The sequence below is a fragment of the Heliangelus exortis genome, chromosome 1, assembly GCF_036169615.1.
Source record: "Heliangelus exortis chromosome 1, bHelExo1.hap1, whole genome shotgun sequence".
Lineage (NCBI taxonomy): Eukaryota > Metazoa > Chordata > Aves > Apodiformes > Trochilidae > Heliangelus > Heliangelus exortis.
In genome coordinates, this window is record NC_092422.1 from 106,825,184 (window position 1) to 106,845,796 (window position 20,613).

Genomic DNA, 20,613 nt, shown 5'->3' on the forward strand with positions numbered 1-20,613 from the left:
ACCAACAATATTATGAGGAATTCCCTGCCATGCTCTGTCACCACAAATCAAAAATATTCCCGAAGGCAAAGCTTTAGCAGTATCGTTAACCCAAATTAGTTTTATAGGGACGGAACTATGGGTTGCCCCAATGGCTCCCATCCTGGTTACATTTTTACTAGAGTCATTATATCCACAGTAGCCTGATCCCAGTCTATACTCTGCCATAGCAGGGGAAATATCCTCCCAGCTTACTGAGTAGGGCTTACCAGCATATTTCGGTCCAAATACTATACAAGTGGGGGTCCAATTTCCAGTGACATTGCCAATAGCCTGGGAACCCAACAAATTTAATTCTTATGGGTCCCAAGGGAGAGTAACATTTAACCCTTGGATCAATGCTGCTGAACAATTACCTGATGACACACTATTCTTGCACAAACTCGTGTACATGAAGGAGACTTTCCCATTTTAAAGGCCACTGCTCAACCCAGACCAGCTCATCAGTTTTCCACCAGAGAGGAATTGGGAAAGTCCATGCAATGGCCGTAGCTATAAAGGGAGGTCTATAGACAGCACCATTCCCATATGAGCAAGCACATCACGCCCAATCAGTGCAGATACCCCATATGGAAGAGGAATTATTGACACTGAGCAAGACACAGTTCGCCCTTCCATAATCAACTGTAGTGGCAGTGATCTTTTAGCCAGCGTCAGTCCTCCAACACCTGCAACCGTATCTGCAGAAAAAACTGTGGGCCAGTGTGGTGGCCATTCTTGTGCTGCCACCACTGTGACATCTGCATCAGTATCTAGCAAGGCTGTTAAAGTAATTGACTGATCTCTAAATTGCAAAACAACCTGTTTTCTTGGTCGCTGCTTTAAGTCCACAGTCACTAATATAATTTTGCCAGTAGATCCAAAGCCTCCCTCGCCACGTTGTGAACCTGTAATAGCTGGCCCCTGAGCCAGGCGGGGTAACGGGATCAGTTGAGCAATGCGAGTTCCAGCAGGTATATGTAGAGGGGGATACAGCGTCTGAACCATAATGTATATTCCCCTGTATAATCTGCATCAAATCAGTCCCACTGCAACATTTAGTCCCTCCATGGTTGCAGACGAACGGCCAGTGAGCAAAGCTCCAACAGCTTGTCCCCCTGCTGCGATGGGCCCTTTAATTCCTGTTGGAATTCGTTGGGGCTTGGTGTCAATCAGGGTATAGTCTATTGAGGTTGTCCATCCCGAGACTCCCACTGGTTGCTGGGCGCAAGGCTGTTGCGGCTGGCTGTAAGGCTGCTGGGTGCAGGGCTGCTGGGTGCAGGGCTGCTGGGTGCAGGGCTGCTGGGTGCAGGGCTGCTGCGCTTGTACTGGAAAAACATTGGGGTTGGGGGCCGCTATTTGTGTCACTGCACGGGGTCCCTTCGCGCTGGTCTTCCCGTTTCCCGACTTCTGTCGACATGCTGTGGAACCATGAGTATCGTTGTGGCAATACTGGCACCACACAGTTCCGAGGGGACATTCTTTCCGGATGTGACCCATATTTCCACAGTGAAAACATTTAATTTGTGGTTGTCCTTTCTTCTGAGGCCGCTTAATTGACGCTTGCAAGGGTGCAAGGGCAGCTAAAACCTGATTTTGAGATGCTACAGCCTGTTCCTTCATACTCTGGCTCAGCTCCTTAACTGCATTTACTAACATAGCCTGTGGTCCACTCGGCACCTGAGACATTCGCTCTAATAATTCCTCTATAGTCCAATTCCCAGGCAATGTAATAATAACATTACGAGCTGTGACATTGCCATTTTGAATTGCACATTCCTTTAATGTGGTCCCGTGCAAGTACTCTGGAACTCCGGCTGCTTGAATTGCATTCGCCACCCTATCTATAAATGACCCAAATGGCTCGTCTCGCCCCTGCTTGATTCCCATATAAGAGGGAATTCCCCTGGGAGCTTTTATTTTGGTAAGTGCTCATCTGGCCAAGTGCATGGATTCCCTTAATTTATCTGGCCCCAGCATAGCTTGAGCTTCTATTCGCATAAAAGCACCTAGACCAAGTAATTCTTCAAGGGTTACCCCATATAGTGGGTCACCTGGTTGTCTGATTGCCACCACTGATTCTTGACAAACAGTATGCCAACGAGCATTAAACAACAACTGTTGATGTTGGGTAAGAATAAGGTGCATCACACTTTTAACGTCAGATGGCAAAAGGATATTTCCACCCCAAATATAATCTAACATTTGTCGAGTTGGCTCACCCTGAATGCCTGATTCACTAACAGTAGCACGCAATTGAGATAATAGTTTCCAATCCAAGGTAGTAATATCGGCAGTCAGACCTCCAGGAGTCGGAGTATACACTACTGGGAAAGATTCCAGCAATGAATTGGCAGCCTCCTGATCGCCTTCTGCTAGCACCTGATCAGCAATTTCTTTCCACATCTTATGTCTTTCAATGATAAACTGTTCCATTTCACCTTTCTCTTTCGGAGCTTTCACCTTATTTTCTACCCAAAATGATTCCTCCCAGGGTGCCGATTCAGTTTTGGGAGTAGGAGATGAAGGAGAGGGTGCAGAGGGCGAACAGGAGGAGGGAGCTATCTTTCCATCAATATTAGTAGTTGAGGGCAAGAAAACTGTAGTAGTGGCTGGTGGCATTGGATAAGGGGAACTTGTTTCTGCTTTATTTACAGCCCCCGCAGCTCCAAGGCGTGCCGCAGCAGCTTGTGCTGCTTTTTGTTCCACTTGGTGCTGTTTCAGTGCATTTATAACTGTTCTCCACGGCTTTCCCAACATTTTTGTAACCTTATCATCCTCCAAACTAGCATTCCATAACTTATCACCAAATGTGCACCACTCCCCCACATCAAAAACCGTATTAGGGTCAACAAAGCATCCCTGTGCAGCTCCGTAAGCTAACAACCCTGCCAGTTCCTTGGCTAAATCCTTATCTAACACTCCCCGCTTTTCTAAAAAGCATTTAAGGAGATCATATGCCGCTTGCCTTTCCATTATGCGTAATGTTTACCTGACAACCGTTGCAGCCCTTGCAAGACGTCGGCGGCGCGTAGTCAGCCAAGATTCTTCTGTAAGAATCACTCAGGGCACGGAGCCTACTCTTCTGCCTCCTGTACTGCTGCAGGACCGACACCAAAGCTCCACCGGACCGTGGCTCGCAGGTTCACCACCTCCGATGAGGTCAGGTTTATAGCCTCCGATGAGGTCCCTGTTCAGGCACCATTTGTCGCAGCAAGGGAAGACTTGGACACTCAATATGAGTTATCAGCAAGTAACCCTTTATTGATCATCACACGGCATTTTTATGCAGTTCTTTAATAAGCTAATACATATTCTGTAATCTGACTATTCTATTGGATAATGCTTTAAGAGGTCAGCTCCACCTTTGATTTCTGGTTTCTCACGTCTTTATCTTCCATATTCAGCTAACCACAAGCATCCTATTGTTGTATAATGGCTACAGTCAAGGATATAGTGCCCATACAAGGGGATAGTTAGCAATATTCATGCAACATCAGCAGATCAGACTAGCTGAGTTTGATGTTTCCCAAGAACTTCTTCATCCATCTGCAACATGTCTACGTGGCCCTTGTCACGTAACCAATCCTCCACATTATACTTCAGTGTCTTAATGCAAGAACTAAATCATTAAGATAGAAAACAAACTTTATATAAACATCTAGCATCAATCCATAATGCTCAACCTGAGGAAATGGTGTGCGAAAGACAGAATTTGGAACTTTATACTTTACTGGATTCAGAAACAGAATACCTGAAATAGATGTGATTAAAATTTCGTTTTTAAGTCCAGAAGGTGTATTGATTCTCTCAAACTAAAAATGATGGAACTCGTGTCGGAATATACAAATAATGTTATATACCAAATACAGTAAAACACAGGTTAGAGGACATGAAATACAGTTTGGGAAGATGAGCACAGAAATGTAAAATACTTTGACGTTTACCTGACAGGTTCCTGCCACCGTTTTAACCAGCTGCAGCAAGTGGCCATTAGACTGAACATCCCTCCTCAGCCATCCAGAGTCACAAAAGCTTCACAAAATGATGTGGACAGGCCAGAACAACTCACGATGACTGTGAGAGGGACTGCAAAGGCCCAGATGTTGTCTTGTCACTGTTAGGAAGGAAAAAATATCATACACAAGAAACATGTTAGTTAGCCCCTATGTATAACTGAGGCAAGCCACTTCTGTAAGAGCAGCCTGTATGTTCAGACCGTGTCATATTCAGCCAGCCCTGTGACAGTTGCATTCTGTCTTTCACTTTCCCATCCCCTCACTTCATCTGCACCCACTTTACATATCTGGGCAACAACAATGCAGTGCTCATACAAAATAAGAATGCAGGACAACTGCACATAAAGAAAAGACAGGTTCACAGTAAGACACTAACTCATACCACAGCTCTGATGATTGATTGAGAGTAAGAACCAATTTCAAGTGTAAATCTTGCAAGAACATAACAGGATAGCACACTAAAAGCAAACCAAGAATGTCTTGCCTGTTAAATATATTCATTTTACTATTGATTTCTTTTACACAAAAAGATCCTACCACAATGAAACTGCATTCTCTAGTGAGTACATTGAGGAAGTGACAACCTAATACCTAGTAGCTGTCACTAAACAGAAGTATCAAGTATTTCCATCATTTTCAATAACTCATTAATTTCAATTAAAAAATTGAGGAACTCTCCCTAAAAATCATATTCACTCCCTAACAAACTATTATAATTTAGATTACTTACTACTTGGTAAAAACCAATAACTCCTCCCATCTTATAAAGTTCCTGTATTCAAGGATGCCTTTGGATCTGCCATCATTCAATGGCAGAAACAGGTCAGATTCCTTCCATAGCAGACACAACAGGTATTCTTTAAATATTTATATTCCATTATACAAGAACATCTGAGAATAGCTACTCAACAAGAAACCTTAGACTGTAAAATAGAGAAGTTCCTAAAAAGGAGAGCAGGGTGATTATAAGTATCAGAATCAGGTTCTTAAGAATCCAAAACCCAAAACACCTCAAAAAACCCTCACATGCCATGAAGCATGGTGCCTCAATCAACATGAAAATACTAATAAAACTAAATTTGAGAACATGGCTACTCCAATTTTCAACTAGTTCTGCCAAAAAGCAAAATGTAACAGCTCAATGAAAAACTCACAGAGAAACAAGGAACATTTTCAGTGCCTGAGTATAATCATAGAACAATTTTCCTCTTATATTATGTGGATTGTCTAGCTTTGCAAAATGTCACGAAAGTACTCTCAAGCACACATGAGTCCCATTGCATTCATATGGGATCGGTGTTATAACACTTGTTGAAAAGTAAAGAGCATCAGATAACTATAGCATAGCAGATGAACCTGGCTTAAATAAAACACCACAAAGGGTGGGGGGTATGTGACAAACAAAATAAATTACAAATAAGTTAGTTTCCAAAACGTGCCACTATAGGAAGGGCACTGAACACTGTAGAGAAAATTATGGTAGAGAGGCTACCTTATAGTGTTATTCTGTTTTGGAGATACTGGCCCAAACCAGGACACTGAACTAGCAATAGATTAAAAAAAAAAAATCTCTCTGAATATGCATGGAACATGCATTTTATGTTGCATTAACAGCATGCAGAAATTGTCTAAGATCTTGTATCTGTAAGCTTGAGCTCTCTACGCTTGTTGAGGTGAAGCAAAATAAACATGCCCAAATGCTCATAAAAATGTAAATACATAAAATTGTGCAGTTAAGTGTTAAGGTCAAAGAATGTCAAAGATCCCACTTCCAGGTAAGAGAACAGAACAGTATTGCAGAGACTAAACAAAACTTGACTGATAACTGAATTAATTTTTTTGCACTCTAGGTTAGACTAAAAACTACTTAGCAGCTTGTAACAAACGTATGATCCAAAGCATAAGAGTATTATCTTCTTCCATACTAACGTACAAACCAAGAACCTATTTACACATGCCACTGCCAGAGTTTACATAAATATTCTGCCTTTGGTAGAGGCCTTTGTAACAGTTATTTTTTTTCAGTCCCATGACGCCCTGTGTTCTTTAGAAGATAATTAAGCAAACCTCTTACAGCTGATCTTCTTTGTAAAGTCAAGTAACTAAACTTTCTACTGCTTGACTTCTTTGAATTTGAATTATAAGAACACAGTATTTTAATTGCATTGGGTTATATTTTTATCAGCAAACCAATTAATTAAGCAGTGAAAAAGGTATAATCAGCAAAAATCCAAACACAATCCTTTTTGCCAAAATTACTGTTAACAGGAGCATGAGACGCATATAAGAACTGCAACATTCAGAAAGACTGCAGCGTCCATATACTTGCAAGAAACAGTTCTAGGAGCATCAGTTTTGCCATGAGGGAAAGTTACCACAAGACTACCCGTTTAAGTGAATTTCTGCACTTTCCTGCCACGCTCCCACCCTTCTCGTGTTTCCAGAGAGAAGAAACCCTAAAATACAGACTTTGCAAGGCACGATTCCTTTACTTGCATCTTCCACTATGGGAGCACAATTTTTCGTTTTAGAAAACCCACACTTCAGAGAATGTTCGCTGTACTCTCCTTTCCTTAAAAACTTCCAAATTGGCTGCCAAACACACACACCCACAGCCCGAGGCTGCCACTGCGGACACACAGCGACCTGGGAGCGGAGCTGGAAGAAACTCGACTCGAGCCCCTCCGGCCTGGGGCCAGGCGGGACGATGGGCCCGAGCCTGCCGGAGGGACCCTTCCCAACCCCGCGACCCGACCCGCTAGCTCGCCTACCCACCTCCCCCAGCCCCGCCGAGAGCAGACACCCGAAGAAAGGAGGGACCCACCGCATCGTGGGGCCGCCCAAGGCCCCAGCGCAGACCCCACGCTGCCATCCTCGCCCCTCTCCCGGGGGACCGCGGGCCCTCGCAGCACTTCTGGAAAACCAGGCCCCGACCGGGCCAGGCCACGCCGAGCCGCACAACCGTCCGCTTCACACCAGGGAGAGCGGCTGCCCCCTTGCCCGACGCCACTCACCGGCCGCTCGGCGGAGGGGCGAGGCGATGAGGCCGCGCAGCCCGTCCCCGCCTCTGCCGGCGGGACTAACGTTGCCCCGGGCGACGAGAGGGCCGCAGCGGAACGGGAGGAGCGCTGAGGCGAAGGAGGAGGCACCGGCGGCGGGGGCGCCGCGCTGCGTCCCGACGCAGCACCCCCGCGGTCACGTGCGCGGCGCCCCGTTCACGCAAAGCCGCCCATTGGCCGCAGCCGAGGTCTCCCGAGGCGGCGGAGAACGCGTAACCAGGCCGGTAACCCCGCGTTACCGACAACGGCGCGCGGGAAGGGACAAATTTCTCAACGGCGGCGGAGCGCGAAGGCGGTCAACGCCGACGCTCGGGCGGAGAGGAGGGAGAGGGCAGACCCGCGGCGAGCCAATAGGAGCGGGCAGCTCCCTCGGCGCCCGCGGAGGATCAGCCAATCAGCATTAAGGGGGCGGGGCCAGAGCGCTTTCTCCCTGCTCCCCCGGCCCGAAAGTAAACAGCGCCGGGATCTCCTGGGCCGGCCCGCTGTAATGTTCACAGCCAGGCGGCCGCTGCTGGCCCCGCTGTCCCCCTCAGCCACCGGGGCGGTTTGCGCCCTCCCGCTCGCTGTGCTCGGTGCGCCGGCAGCCGCTCTCGGAGAGGATGCCCGCGGCTACCGTGGCCGCCGCCCCTGTCCCCAACTCCCCCTGCACTGGACCGCCGCGGGTCAGGCGCGACCCGCCCGCGGTGCTGCCCCCGGCGCCCTGCTGACGCTCCCGCAGGGCAACGCTGACCGGACACGGCCCAGCCTCCCCCCGCTCTCCCCGCTGCCCCTCCCTCCCGCCCTCAGAAGCTCGCCCGGCCCCGCCGCTCCGGTCGTCGCTCAGTGGAACCGCCGCGCAGTCGAGGCGTTGTGCCCGGTCCCGGCCGCCCGCCCGTAGCGATGAGGCCGGGGGGCAGGCGATGCGTCCCGCTGCTGGCGGGCCTGGCGGTGGCCATCGCCCTGGCAGAGGCCGCGACCTGTGAGTGAGGCGAAGCGAGGCGGGAGCGGGGTGCGGGGGACGCAGGGGCCGAGCAGGGCCGGGGCGGGCAGGCGGGCGGCGGTTATCGCCCCTCGCGCTCTCGACCGCTCGTCCCTCAGGGCCGGGGGCGAGGGTGCCCGGGGAGAGCTGCACTCGGGGGGCCGGCGCCGTGACCCGGGGGAGTGGGGACAGGGGTGCCGCAGGCGGCCGTCTCAGCACCGAGGCGAAGGGCGGCCCTTCCCAGCCGGTTCCCGGGTGGGAGCTACTGAGGTAACCCGGTGCCGGAGCTGAGCCAGCGGTCACTGCGGAGGCAGCTGAGCTGTAAGTTGGGGCCGGTCGCGGCTCGGAAGCTGTGTGCGGCCGAAAACGTAGTCATGGAGCTCAGGGGCAAGTGTGCTTGGTTCGCTGAAACCAAGCTGAAAAGAAAAATACTCAGTTGGTCTCCGGAGATGGGCATTATTGTGGAGTCCCGGCGAAGAGCCCCTGACTCTCGCTAGGTTCAGACATGTCTGCCTAGGTAAAAACTACCTGATGTCACAAGTAGCAAAAAAGAAAGTTTATCTCTGCGACACTGCAGTCTTTGAGCATACCGCTAAAAGAAGACAATGTATATCTGGAACATGCAGAATTGCAATTCAGTAAGCCAGTGTCTTACTCTGATGTGTCTGATGTGTTTTACTAATGATTAAACAGAAGGAAAAACCTAATGTTTACTATTCAGATTTATGTTTGAAACCTAGGGATGCTGCCTATGAACAGAGTGGTATAGAAAGATGAAAGTTCATTTTGTAACTTATTTCTTAACAGGTCCTAAAAATAAATCTAATAAATATTTCGTAATGTTCTTTTCTCCTGTTTTCATCACGTTTTCTGTTTATCTTCCATATCCTGCAAGTTTTCTCTTCTGTGAGCAGCAGGAAATTAGAAGTTGTTCTGGTCATGTGGTCCATGTAGTCCAGTTTCCTATCCAGGGATTTCTGCAATGGGGAAGAAAAAAAAAAAAAAAAAGAAAAAAAAAAAGAAAAAAAAGGAGAGAAAATGGAAACATATTAATAATGCAACTTATACTATTCAATAACTATCTAGGAAAGACACCTCTTCCCTAGTCTCAGTGCAACTATGTTTGGTCCAGGATCCCGTGAAAGACACGTTTTGGATAAGATGAAGAAGTAACAAACATTAGCACTTGGTTGGCTTTGTTGGCTTCATAAAGCTTAGGTTACTGATGAGCATTTTGAGAGACTAGTTGCTGGAGTTATGGACCTTACTGCAGTGTAACAGCTGTCCAGACAAGGTGATGTTACTTTCTACAGTGGCATCATAGCTCTTTTTTTACTCAAGTTTGTCAGTTTTTCTAAGTTTCTGTGAGAGTGCACTAGAAGGCTACAACCACTTTCTATAACTGGGTTATTAGGTAAGAAGCTCTAATCTAAGCTAAGGCAGGTTTATAGTTACATCTGCACTGCAAAACAACTGTAAGGAAGCACTGAATCTCATCTTCCCTCCCCCATTCTTTTTCACTAGCATTACTTCTAAATAGGTGCTTGATAAATATTGACTACCCAGTGTCTGTACAACACTACTGAAATTGTAAGGCTATTGAATTCCATAAGCCATCAGTGATAATCACATGAAACCCATTGGGTTCATTAAGGGTTAACTCTTGGGTTGGCAGGGTCAGAAGTGAACTGGAAGAGTTGCCTGAAACCGAAATGGCAGCGGTCATGATTTTTTTTTTTTTAATAAAAAGTCCTATAATCATCTTTGTAAGGAAAAAACAATTGAATAAATAAGCTACTAAATCTGTGCATGGGATTTGAAGCATTTACAATAAAAATATGGAATTTACATTAAGTTACATGTTTTATTTAAACTCAGAAATTATAGGAAAATGGCTTAGGAGAATACTGAACTGCTGTGATGTAGAGGGAAAGACCTTTTTTCCATAACCTGTTTCCATACATGTTTTGTAATGAAAACATAAGGTTGGCAGCATTATGTCTGCTGTAATGTCCTCAAGAATATTGCAAGCGCTTGGAATTGTCCTGTACTGAAAAATTGTGTCAAAATGAGTAAGATGTAGCTGAAGGTATAAACAAGATTATTTAAAGGCACCTGTGAATTAGGCCTCCTCAACACTGGAGAGCCTCTGCCTCAAAACTACATCAGCCTGTTTGCCTGGGTAGAAATCTCCAGTATAAACAGCATCAGCAAATACAATGCACAATTTTACTATTTTGTTGTCACCCCTCTTGCAGTGAGATATTCAGTAGTAAGCGTTCATCTTAAGCTCCAGAAATCTTACGTATTGCCTTACCAGAATAAAAGCAAGTAGATCAGTTTGAAGTGACAAGCTTATCCCACATCAAATAGAACCAGGATGCAGCAACAGAAAGGTTTTTTTCAGGTCATTATCTAATGTTGCAGCAGTTCAGAATGTTTCAGTTGTGTTCTCTGTCACTTGATGGAGACCTTAAGCAATGTGTTTAGGACACATTAGTTACATCTATTAATTACATCTGTTTCCTGAAAATGTTCTGGAAATCATTAGCTTCCCTTTTTAGTAAGGCTTTTCAGTTTTTCATTCCTGTCAGTGCCCTTTGACACTTGGCTGCTGGCACATCTCATAAAGGAACTCTGAGTTTGAGGTATTGTATAAAGAGTACTGAATTGACTTGTCTGCTTGAATTGGTCTTCTTCACAGACGACTGATGAATATGCATGCACACCATTTCTGGTTTGCACTGCAGGTATCATGACCCTCACTCAGTTGTCCTAGTCTGAGAGATTAAATTATGCAGAGGCTGATAAAAGAAGGGCAGGTGTAGAAGTGTGGTGCTCTCTAGTTAACATGTGTCAGCGATGCTCTTTAACCCTAGGAGCTGGACTTTTTCCAATTATGCTCATCCATTTTCTGTTAATCACAAGGTATGTCCAAAATTAAAACTAACGAGGCAGGTGCTCTGCCTGTAGTGTTGTGTGCTCTACAAAGAACATCAAAGCAAACAGAAATATCTTGTTTTAAATAGAATTTCTCTACACAATTATTTGTTCTTCATTCATGTGAAAGTCAATAAAATGACAGTAACATGATACAGGAAAATAAAGTAATGACACATAACATGGTGGATCTGGAGTATGAAAGATAGCTAGGTTTTAGCTAGCTGTGTTTTATCTTGGTAAAATCTGAGTGTATTTGTAGGTTGTCTGCTTTGATATATCTCAGAATATCATTCTTACCTTTGACTTTGTCTTGTTCTTTGCAGTTCTGAAAAATAAAATAACATTTATATTAATGACATATAACAGGTATCCTGAGCTGATAAGATACATGTCTTTTGTCTCAGATAAGTAAAATAGAATCAGAATATTTAGTTCTGAATCACTGAAACATGTAATATAAAAGAAGCTCCACAGCTTTTTTTTTTTTTTTCGTTTTTTGGTCACATATATCACTTTAGCATATCCATGGTTTAAAAAAATCTCATCCTGATTATGACATTTAAATGATGAATCAGACATAGCATTGCACAAATTATTTCTTTTTTTGTAACTTGGAATTTTTACTATCAGAAATAGCTATGCCACACACAAAACATTCCTAGGATTTCTTGCCCATATTTTCCAAAAATGTTGCAAACAGCAATTCCTGACTAAGTATTTAATTCAAATTTTTTGTTAGGTTCTCACATTTATCCAGTTATTATAGTGTTTTTCAGCTGTTAAAATTAAATAAATAACAACAGATCTGCTTTTTTTCTACAAAGTTCTATCCCAGCAGTATGCCTCTCAGTTTCTGGTGAGGAAACGTCGAGCAAATTCTTTTATGGAAGAAAGTAAGAAGGGAAATCTGGAAAGAGAGTGCATTGAAGAATTATGCAATAAAGAAGAAGCCAGGGAAGTCTTTGAAAATAATCCTGAAACTGTAAGTATCTGTTTTTTTGCAGAGGGAAAGTGAGAAGTACAGAGAATTCACACTGCAAAGCTAAAAAAAATCCTCACCACGCAGACCAAGAAGTGTTTGAAATTCTTTTGTGTGTGTAACTTGCACAATTAGTAACAAAGACTGTATTAGCAAAGAGAACAGTTGAGGAGATATTATTTTAATTTCCAAATGGATCACCAGTTGTCTGAAAGCATTTCATGTGAGGAAACTGTTGGCCTCAATGAAAATCTTACACAGAGGCTGCATGGCAGTGCAGCCCTTGAGTGAAGGGATTGTACATATCCCTGCAAGCTTCTTTGCAAGTGGGAAGAACTCTCTTCCTCAGTTGATTCCCACTATGCATGAATTAGTATTAGGTATATTTTATTCAGCTTCATACTAAAATATATGTGGTTAAAACAAATTTTTGTTTTGCTTACTATGTCAATTTCATGTTGGTCCTTGAACAACATTGTATGTATTTGGATATACTAAATCTTAAGATGAAATAGTTTCAGTAATCAATTATCAGCTGTTTTTGACAATTTCTGCTTTAATAACATATTTCACTTTATTTGGAATTAATTGCGTATAAGATATTCAGCCTGCTCCATGTTGGGCTTTTTTTTATTTTAGGGTGAAAAATGGAAATAAAGGAGGCTGCTCTACATCCAGTAACAGCACTGGGCGAGATTCTCCCACTTAAAGAGACAATTTTCAGTCATTTTCACACCAAATTAATTTTCATTTCTATCACTTTGGAAGTGTCTGATTCAGTGCAGTATCTCAATCTCTCCACTCAGTCATGTTTTTATTTAATAGTCTGCTATCTCAGCCTAGACAACAGTGATATAAAAAATTTGGTCTATATCCTATGATTCAAAGTAGCTTTTTCTTTATTGCCTTTTTTTTTTAGTTATAATATCAATGTGTTTTAGAATATATTCAGTGATACTATTTTGCTATAGCTTTATCTACCTTAATTTTTTCTTACTCTTTATTTTTGTTTTCTTCTTACAGGAGTATTTTTATCCCAGGTATTTAAGTAAGTACAAGAAAGCCTGAACAAGTCTAGTATATCATTCACTGGTGGTCTTATTTGGGTAATACTAGCTTAGTTATTCTGCCTGTAGCACTTAATGAATTCCATGCTGATTATAATGCACAGTAGCTGCTAGGCTGTTCTGTGTGCTTACATCCTGGCAGAGACACTCAGAATGTTGGTCTGTAATCAGCTGTCCTTAATATGCCCAGACAAGTTTTCTGGTTCAAGCTGTGAGAACAGACTCTTTGAAGATGTCATGCATAAGCTGTTGTAATTTCAGTTTAAATGAGTGTTTGTGCCATAAGCAGATTGTGTGGGTTTGCCTTTGCAGGCTGCCTTGCCTCCCATCGAGCAGGGATTTTCAGGGTTACTGCAGTTACTCCAGATTCTCCAGCTGACCTGAGGGCTTGTGTCAATGGTAAGTGCTGCTCTTAGATACTCTACCTAATGTGCTCACATCTTAGAACACACATGCACATGACTAAAGAGCAGTTCACATAGGCAGAAAAAGAGACAAATCTCCATTTAACTCTGACAGACTCAATAACCTGGAACTGAATTGATACAAAACGTTTAGTGAGACAGAGCATTTTCTGAGTGAATAGTGTGACTGATTTTAACTTTATAAAGCATGCTGGAAAAGAAACATGACTGACAAATGTAAAGCAGAATTTTTCCAGAAACACAGAAATGTCCTACACCAGTCCACCAAAGTTCCCTAGTATGTCCCCTGACTCTTTGCATCCAGCAAGTCCTGTTCTGTCAGTTAAGGGAAGAGACCATCTTCTTCTCCTTTGTGTCGCTCTTTGGCCCTTAGGTTCATGGTAGTCCTTGTGAAATGGTTTAATATTACCAGCTAAAAAATTCAAGCATTAGCAGGAAGACATGGTCACTGACTCCAGACACAGGAAGATCACAGTACTCAAAGCTCACAAATTTTCCTTCTTGCACTTACATGTTTGTAAGTCCAGTGTGAATTGTGTTTTTTCCAGTAAATGCACAGGAAGCAATCCCTACAATATTTCCTACTTGTCATGGTTGAAACATCACTCTAAAACTCTTAAACCATTACAGCCTGGTTACATCAGAGAAGCTTTCAGTTGGTTTAAACAGGGATCTTACAGGATCTTAAACAGGATCTTAGCCATCTTGGCACTGTTCTAGTCACTGAAAACAACAGAAGGCAAAAAAAATCCTTAATAATTATACTGCACATGGTCACTTATAAAGATATTTTCCAGAGCACTTGACCAATGTGACTGCTGTCACAAATTAAAATGTACGTCCATTCATGTAACTTTTTCTCACTCTCATTAGAGGTCCTGGGAGGAAAGATTTAGCAAAATTTTATCAATGTGTTTCTGTGTTAGCCAGTGAAAATATACTTAACAGTAATAGTACTTCTGCATTTGTATTTGCATTATAAAAGCAAATTAATCAAACTGTTAATACCAGTCAATCACTAGGAAGTAACAATGCAAATAGAATTGTTTTCTGATTTGTCCAAATGACTTATTTCAGAACAGAAATGAACACACATTTAAGACACATTTCTAGATAAAAAAAATTAAAAACTGTAAATAGACTGACTTTTTAATCCCCATCTAGGAAGAAAAAAGGAAATTTTTCACAGGAGTACAAGACCTTTTTTTTTTTATATACCTTTCTAAACTTCTATATTCCATAAATCTGCATACTTAATTGCTTTTGAAAATAAGCACTTAAAAATTCCTGCGTTTAAATCTGTCTAGTTTACCATGACACATTTCATGGATATCAGATCTTCTGAGTGACAGAGGATACAGGATACATTTCTTGCCACCAACTCTTTCTATTGCAGGCTGAGTATATTGTCTGACATTTTGCTGTTGTCAGAAACATTTATCAAAAAAAGCATTTCTGGGTTGTAGGTCAGAAGGCACCCTGGGCTGGGAAAAGAGGAACACCATGTGCACTTGTGGAACAAATGGCTGCTAAATTACTGTTCCTTCAGTGACATTTTGATCATTCATCTGTGGACATAACATCTTTGTCCATCCAGCCCTATCCATCCTGTCTCATCTTCTTCCTCTAGTATATTTCACCAGTTCTCCCTTCATTCATTGGTTTCCTGAATTTTCCTCTTTATATTCTTAATTCACCTCCTTCCATCAACTCGTTTCACGCTGCCAATGCCAATACATTTTCTCTCAGTTCAGACTTTCACAAGCCACCACTACCTTTTGCTCAGAAACATTTGCAGTCAAGTTAGTTTCCCAGTTGCACACTCTGAGGGTAACTTCCACATCTATCACTTACAAAGTATTTTGTTGACAACAAACTTAGTTCACACACTTGGGACTTACAAAAGCAGTAAAGAATCAAAAAAGATTAAAAAATGGAGGGTGTTCTAGAACTTCCATTTGGAAATTGCTGTGAAGGATGCATACTTAACCCATTCCTTTTGTTTCTGCTCTATTTCTTCTCTCAGTCTTCATCTGCAACTAGAGTAATTTGGTCTGCAGTATGAATATTACACACAGTATGAATATTACAGTGCCTATTCTATAGGTGCTCTATAATTTTGGAGCTGGGATGGCTTCTAGGCTTTTGAATTTACTTGCAACAGAATTAAAGTAGAAGTAGATTGAATTTTCAAATGTACTTTCTTTGTCACAAAACCCTAAACTTTTGGGTTTTGGGTTCTTTTGGGTGAAGAAAGAAACATTTAAGAAATTGAGGCCCTAGGTACATAATTGTAGCAAGTTTTCGTCTTCTGGGACATTGGGATTCTTTCCACTTTTTTAAATCTGCACATCACAAAATCTTTTCTTCTTATCATTCTGCCACCTGTTCTTTTATGACACCACATTTAAAAAAAAAAAAAAAAAAAGAAAAAAAGCATTGCTCTGAATGACATTCCAGAGATTTACAAGAACATAACTTTAAAATAGAAACAGTATATTTGTAATGTTTGGAGACCTGAAGAAAAATAATCCATAAAACTATCAGCATATTCAGAAGACACAAAGAGAATGATGCCTCATATGATATGCAGATGTACAATTATGAAAACAATAGGAAAAATTAAAAGAAGTTGGTATGTATTTAAATTAAAACAAAAAAAAGACAGTGAATTCCATCTTCTCTGCCCCAATCTATATATTTTGAGCCTTGCTTTCTGAGGTCTGGCCAGGATGTATAAAGAATCTTCAGTAGCTCTGCATGATCCAGATTTGTCATTGAAATAGAAATTTGCAAAAGGTATTAGACACTGATGTATCCAGTCTGCCTACAGAACTTGAACAGCCACACCAACCTGAGGGGTGAGTTTATTTGTAAATGTGACCTCCTTGAACAAAGAAGCTGTTCTTGAACTTTTATATTCCTAGTGAAATTTGTGGTAATATGACAGGACAGAGCACTTTTCTATAAGAAGTGAAATTCATAATGAAAATAGTATCAGACTTGTTTGGACACCTCTTTCTGAGATTAACTTGCCTTAGTGAGTCATTTGTTTTGTTTCTCAAAAAAAAAAACCAAAACCCAAAACCAAAAAACCCCACTGGTGGCTTAGTTTTTTCTCAGTCACTTGCAAATTCTTGCTGATGAGATTAAAAAGGAGATTGGGTACTCAATGCTATGCATCAAGCCCGTTCCTATTTAACGAGAGCTGAAATTTGGGAAGACAATAAGAAAGACTAAAATGATTCCTGAGGAAAATTAACCCCAAATAACAACTATTTCCAATTTTCTCATCCCACAGAAATTTCAAACCAATGCAGCCCTCTGCCATGCCACAAAGATGGGTATAGAGATTGCATAGATGGACAAGCCAAATATACATGTGTCTGTAAACCAGGATGGCAAGGAGAGAAATGTGAAGAAGGTATAGTCTTTCATCTCATTAAGATGTTAGTTCTCAGGAATACAATTATATTTCTACTGTTATTGAATAGTGTCAGACCTTGAAGTATACCCATATTTTGTTTTCCTTTTAGATATAAATGAGTGTGAAGACTCCAATGGAGGTTGTAGCCAACGCTGTTCCAATTTACCTGGAAGCTACCGTTGTTTATGTGAAGATGGCTACTTCATGCATTCAAATAAATGGGATTGTGGAGGTAGGAAGCGAGACATCAGGCAGGCATCATTATATGACAGGACATTGCCTGTTAAGTAGAGAGAAAAGAATTTAGTCCAGTAGTGCTACAAATGCAAGCAGAAGCTTGCGTTACCTCTGAAAGATGCAGTCCTGCTTCAGCTTGGCCACTCATTCCATATGGAATGCATTTGTGCAGCTGCATAGTGAACCAAATCAAGGAACTGAGGTGCGGTTGAAAGCAGTTCAGGAAAAAAAAAAAAGAGAAGCATAAAAGAAAAAAAGAAAAAGAAATAAAGCATGCATTAGATTCTGCTTCCTTATTAGAGCTCTGTAAAGCTTCTTTTGGTCACAGTTTCACATACCCTTTAAACACAATGAAACATGAATCCAGCATGGTGCAACCAGCTAACTTTGTTGCCATGGAGATCCTGTCTGGTAATCACTTAGTTTAGGATGAATCACTCATAATTAGTGATGCTACTCTATGGGGAGTTTGAAGCTCATTGGAGAAGCAAACAGGAATGAATCTGAAATTGCTCTTAATAGAAAGATTTGTCTTTTACTCCCCCAGCATAATTTTTTTTTCTTTACATGCTTGTGTCTTTTGTTATTGGCCATGACCTCTGTGCTTCATTCTGTCCCAGATGAAGACTCTGTACTAAAATAATTAGCAATTCTTTTTCTTTAGTTACAAAAAAAATACAACCTCATTCCATTTTAAAGTCATACATTTTCCTGCTGAGCTATGCCAACAGTTTTGGATAATGTCAAATACTGTAAGAGGCCAGACTTGAGGGCCGTCTCCTGCTGTCACTTCCTTAGGTCTGTTCTTTTTTTCGCAAATGAATAATTTCCAAAGATACTCCAGAAGAACAGAATATCACACTTTTGTCAAAAGGGGCAAGAAGAAAAATGGGTTAGAATCTCTATAATTCTTAGAATGATACTGGAAAAGTTGGTAAAAAAAAATAATCAAGGATAAAGATACACTAATATACCTTAGTACCTAGACTACTACTTTAGTCACTTGATAAACTGGATTTAACTGTTTCATTACAACCAACTACAAGATTATATACCTCAGAATTTGAAGTACATACAGTAATTGGAGAAAAGTAGGCCAAATTCCTTTGACTTAAAAAATGTTTTGGGAGTCCTTGCAAGCCAGTGTCAGAATCTGTTCTGCCTTTGCAGTACCATTCCCTACTACTACAAAATTACAGAGAAAACAAGAATGATCCCCACACATGCGAATAGGAACTGAATTACTATCAGGGATTTCATATTTTTCTGTCTGTGTACTATATATTGCCTTCAGTGTCAAATCTTCATTGTAAAAATGACATTGAAAAATTGGAAACAATGTCAAAGATAGACACTAAGATGGTTTGAGGTATGAAGAGACAGTGAGGGACTTGAACACCTGTCAGCATAGCAAATTAAAAGATGATTTTGATGTGAATTGATTATAGCACGTAAGATACTCTGATAGGATTCTCTGTTGTTTTCTGGATGCCTTTTTCTAAGATAGGATTTCATAATGCAATCTGGTTTAGCTTATAGGAAATCTTCAGACTGTCTTCTCTCTTGGCCTTCTTCAACATGCATCCCTTTTGCCCTTTTCCATAGAACATGGGAGAATGAGAAAGGTAGGCAGGCAGAGAACTGCTTTTTCACTGAGGGCATGCAGAAGTACCTTTTAGAGACATATGGAAATCTTTACAGCTGTCTGCTATGAAAGCATGGGAGACATAGCAAGAAAGAACCAGCCTCAGTCAGTTTGCACAGTTTTGGGTAGGGTTAGGAAATAATGGTATGCTAGAGAGTGACTTATTTTAATAACTTTTTTGTATTGCCAGATATAAATGAATGCCTGTTATATCCAAACATTTGTGGGACGGCTACCTGTAAAAACACTTTGGGGAAATACGAATGTGAATGTGCAGAAGGCTACACATATAATTCAACTTCCAAGAAATGTGAAGGTAGGTCTTACCCACTCCTCCCCTCTCCCTGCCCCATTTTTTCTCTCTTTTATCTTCCCTGTGTTTTGTTGTGGTTTTGGGGTATTTTTTGTTTGGTTTATTGGTTTATTTTGTTGTGTGTGTTTTGGTTTTTTTTTAATCCACTGCTATATCAAACTCTAGCATCTCAGATAATTGTGTATTTATTAATCTCCATAGTGTTTATTACAGTATGACTCAATTTTTCTTTCAGAGGTTCAGCCAGGCTATGTTACATATAGTGTATACAGTTCCAGTGACTTACTTCCAGACATTGGTGGGTTCTGTGGGATGCTCCCATATCCTGCTGTATGCCAGATAACTTTCTCAGTTCATGGGAGCTCTCCTGTCCCACTGTAGAGAGGACTTTCTGTCCAAGCTCTCAAACCAGCTAGCATGTTTCACATAACTTGGAGCAATATATTAAGGATCTGGACATTACCAGTGTGTTTTGTACCTTGTTTTCAAGCATCATAACAGGTTTAATGAATATATTTGATGCCAGTCAGTTCAATATATAACCCCAACTCAAGAAAAGTTATAGAAAAAATTGGCAATTCCAAACTAGGCAAGACATTTCAGAAGATTTTGAAGAGATAATAGCCAGAAATTAAAACCTGCCTAATCAGGTTGGTTCAAAAACCTAAAAGTTTCTCATAATCCATCTGATAGGCCGCTTATTATAGCAGCTTATTTAGCCCTCAGGGCCGGGGCTTAGTCTCTGTCCTTCATACATCCTTAGATCTCAGGTGCTGGAAAAAGTATTGCACTGGGGTAACTGAATTCCATTTAAAATAAGGAATACCCAAGTGTCTAATCCTTCCTCAGGGTATCTGGTTATGCTAGAAAATAACAGCGTTAAAGTGAACTGATCTCCACTCTAGCCTGGAAATGACAGCGTGACAGTTGTATAAAAGATTTTTTATAAATGCCCCACATTTGAAATAAAAATGTTCTTAAATATATAGAAAAGGAGCCATGAGAAAAGGACCTTCAGCAATATCATCTTTCCTCAGGAATATTCTTTTTGACATGAATATCTGAAAGAAAATTTTTCAAAACAAAGTTCTGTAACAGTTACAGGAAGATTGAAAAGTACTGATTGCTAGGAGTAAAGCAGCAAGAAATCATTCATACAAAGACCATCAGGAGATAACGTTAAGTGTTGAAAATATTTGCATAATTGCCCTAGAAGGTGTTTTATTTCTCTCCAATTGTTAAAGTTTCTGTCTAGTACACATAACAGAAATTAAATTTCAGTTCTTGAAGAGATGTATAACCTCTTGGAGTTCCACTACAAAGAGGAATTTTTTACATTGACAGTCTGAGAAAAAAAAAGTCAATGCCAGATTTTAATTTAAAATGCTGTATTTATGTTATTGCTTAAAAGGACATAGAAGTAGCTTCTTACAGGATGTGAATCATTTGCTTCATGTCTTTTTATGTAGCTTTCTTGTGACAAAGCTTTACGCAGTGGTAATGATTACATATTCAGAAGTCTG

General features: G+C 41.4%; 2 protein-coding genes across 8 annotated transcripts in view; one reads left to right on the forward strand and one right to left on the reverse strand.

Moving 5' to 3' along the window:
* ARL13B (ARF like GTPase 13B) overlaps positions 1 to 7,392 on the reverse strand; it is a 51,010-nt gene extending 43,618 nt beyond the window's left edge. For 5 of the 7 annotated variants that reach the window (XM_071756985.1, XM_071756966.1, XM_071756974.1 and 2 more), the window contains exons 1-2: positions 6,862 to 7,392; positions 3,966 to 4,135 (exon numbers count right to left, since the gene is read on the reverse strand). In XM_071756985.1, the coding sequence (XP_071613086.1) occupies positions 3,966 to 4,024 (59 nt within the window). In that variant the 5' untranslated portion in view covers positions 4,025 to 4,135; positions 6,862 to 7,392. Of the gene's footprint in view, positions 1 to 3,965; positions 4,136 to 6,861 lie in introns of those variants that run through there. The other 2 variants (XM_071756941.1, XM_071756958.1) reach the window with 2 other exon arrangements.
* A 425-nt stretch (positions 7,393 to 7,817) lies between these two features.
* The window catches only part of PROS1 (protein S), a 29,196-nt gene continuing 16,400 nt past the window's right edge, over positions 7,818 to 20,613 (forward strand). The window contains exons 1-7 of the mRNA XM_071756927.1: positions 7,818 to 8,054; positions 11,822 to 11,979; positions 13,000 to 13,024; positions 13,356 to 13,442; positions 16,770 to 16,892; positions 17,005 to 17,127; positions 18,968 to 19,093. Of these exons, the coding sequence (XP_071613028.1) occupies positions 7,976 to 8,054; positions 11,822 to 11,979; positions 13,000 to 13,024; positions 13,356 to 13,442; positions 16,770 to 16,892; positions 17,005 to 17,127; positions 18,968 to 19,093 (721 nt within the window). The 5' untranslated portion in view covers positions 7,818 to 7,975. The remainder of the gene's footprint in view (positions 8,055 to 11,821; positions 11,980 to 12,999; positions 13,025 to 13,355; positions 13,443 to 16,769; positions 16,893 to 17,004; positions 17,128 to 18,967; positions 19,094 to 20,613) is intronic.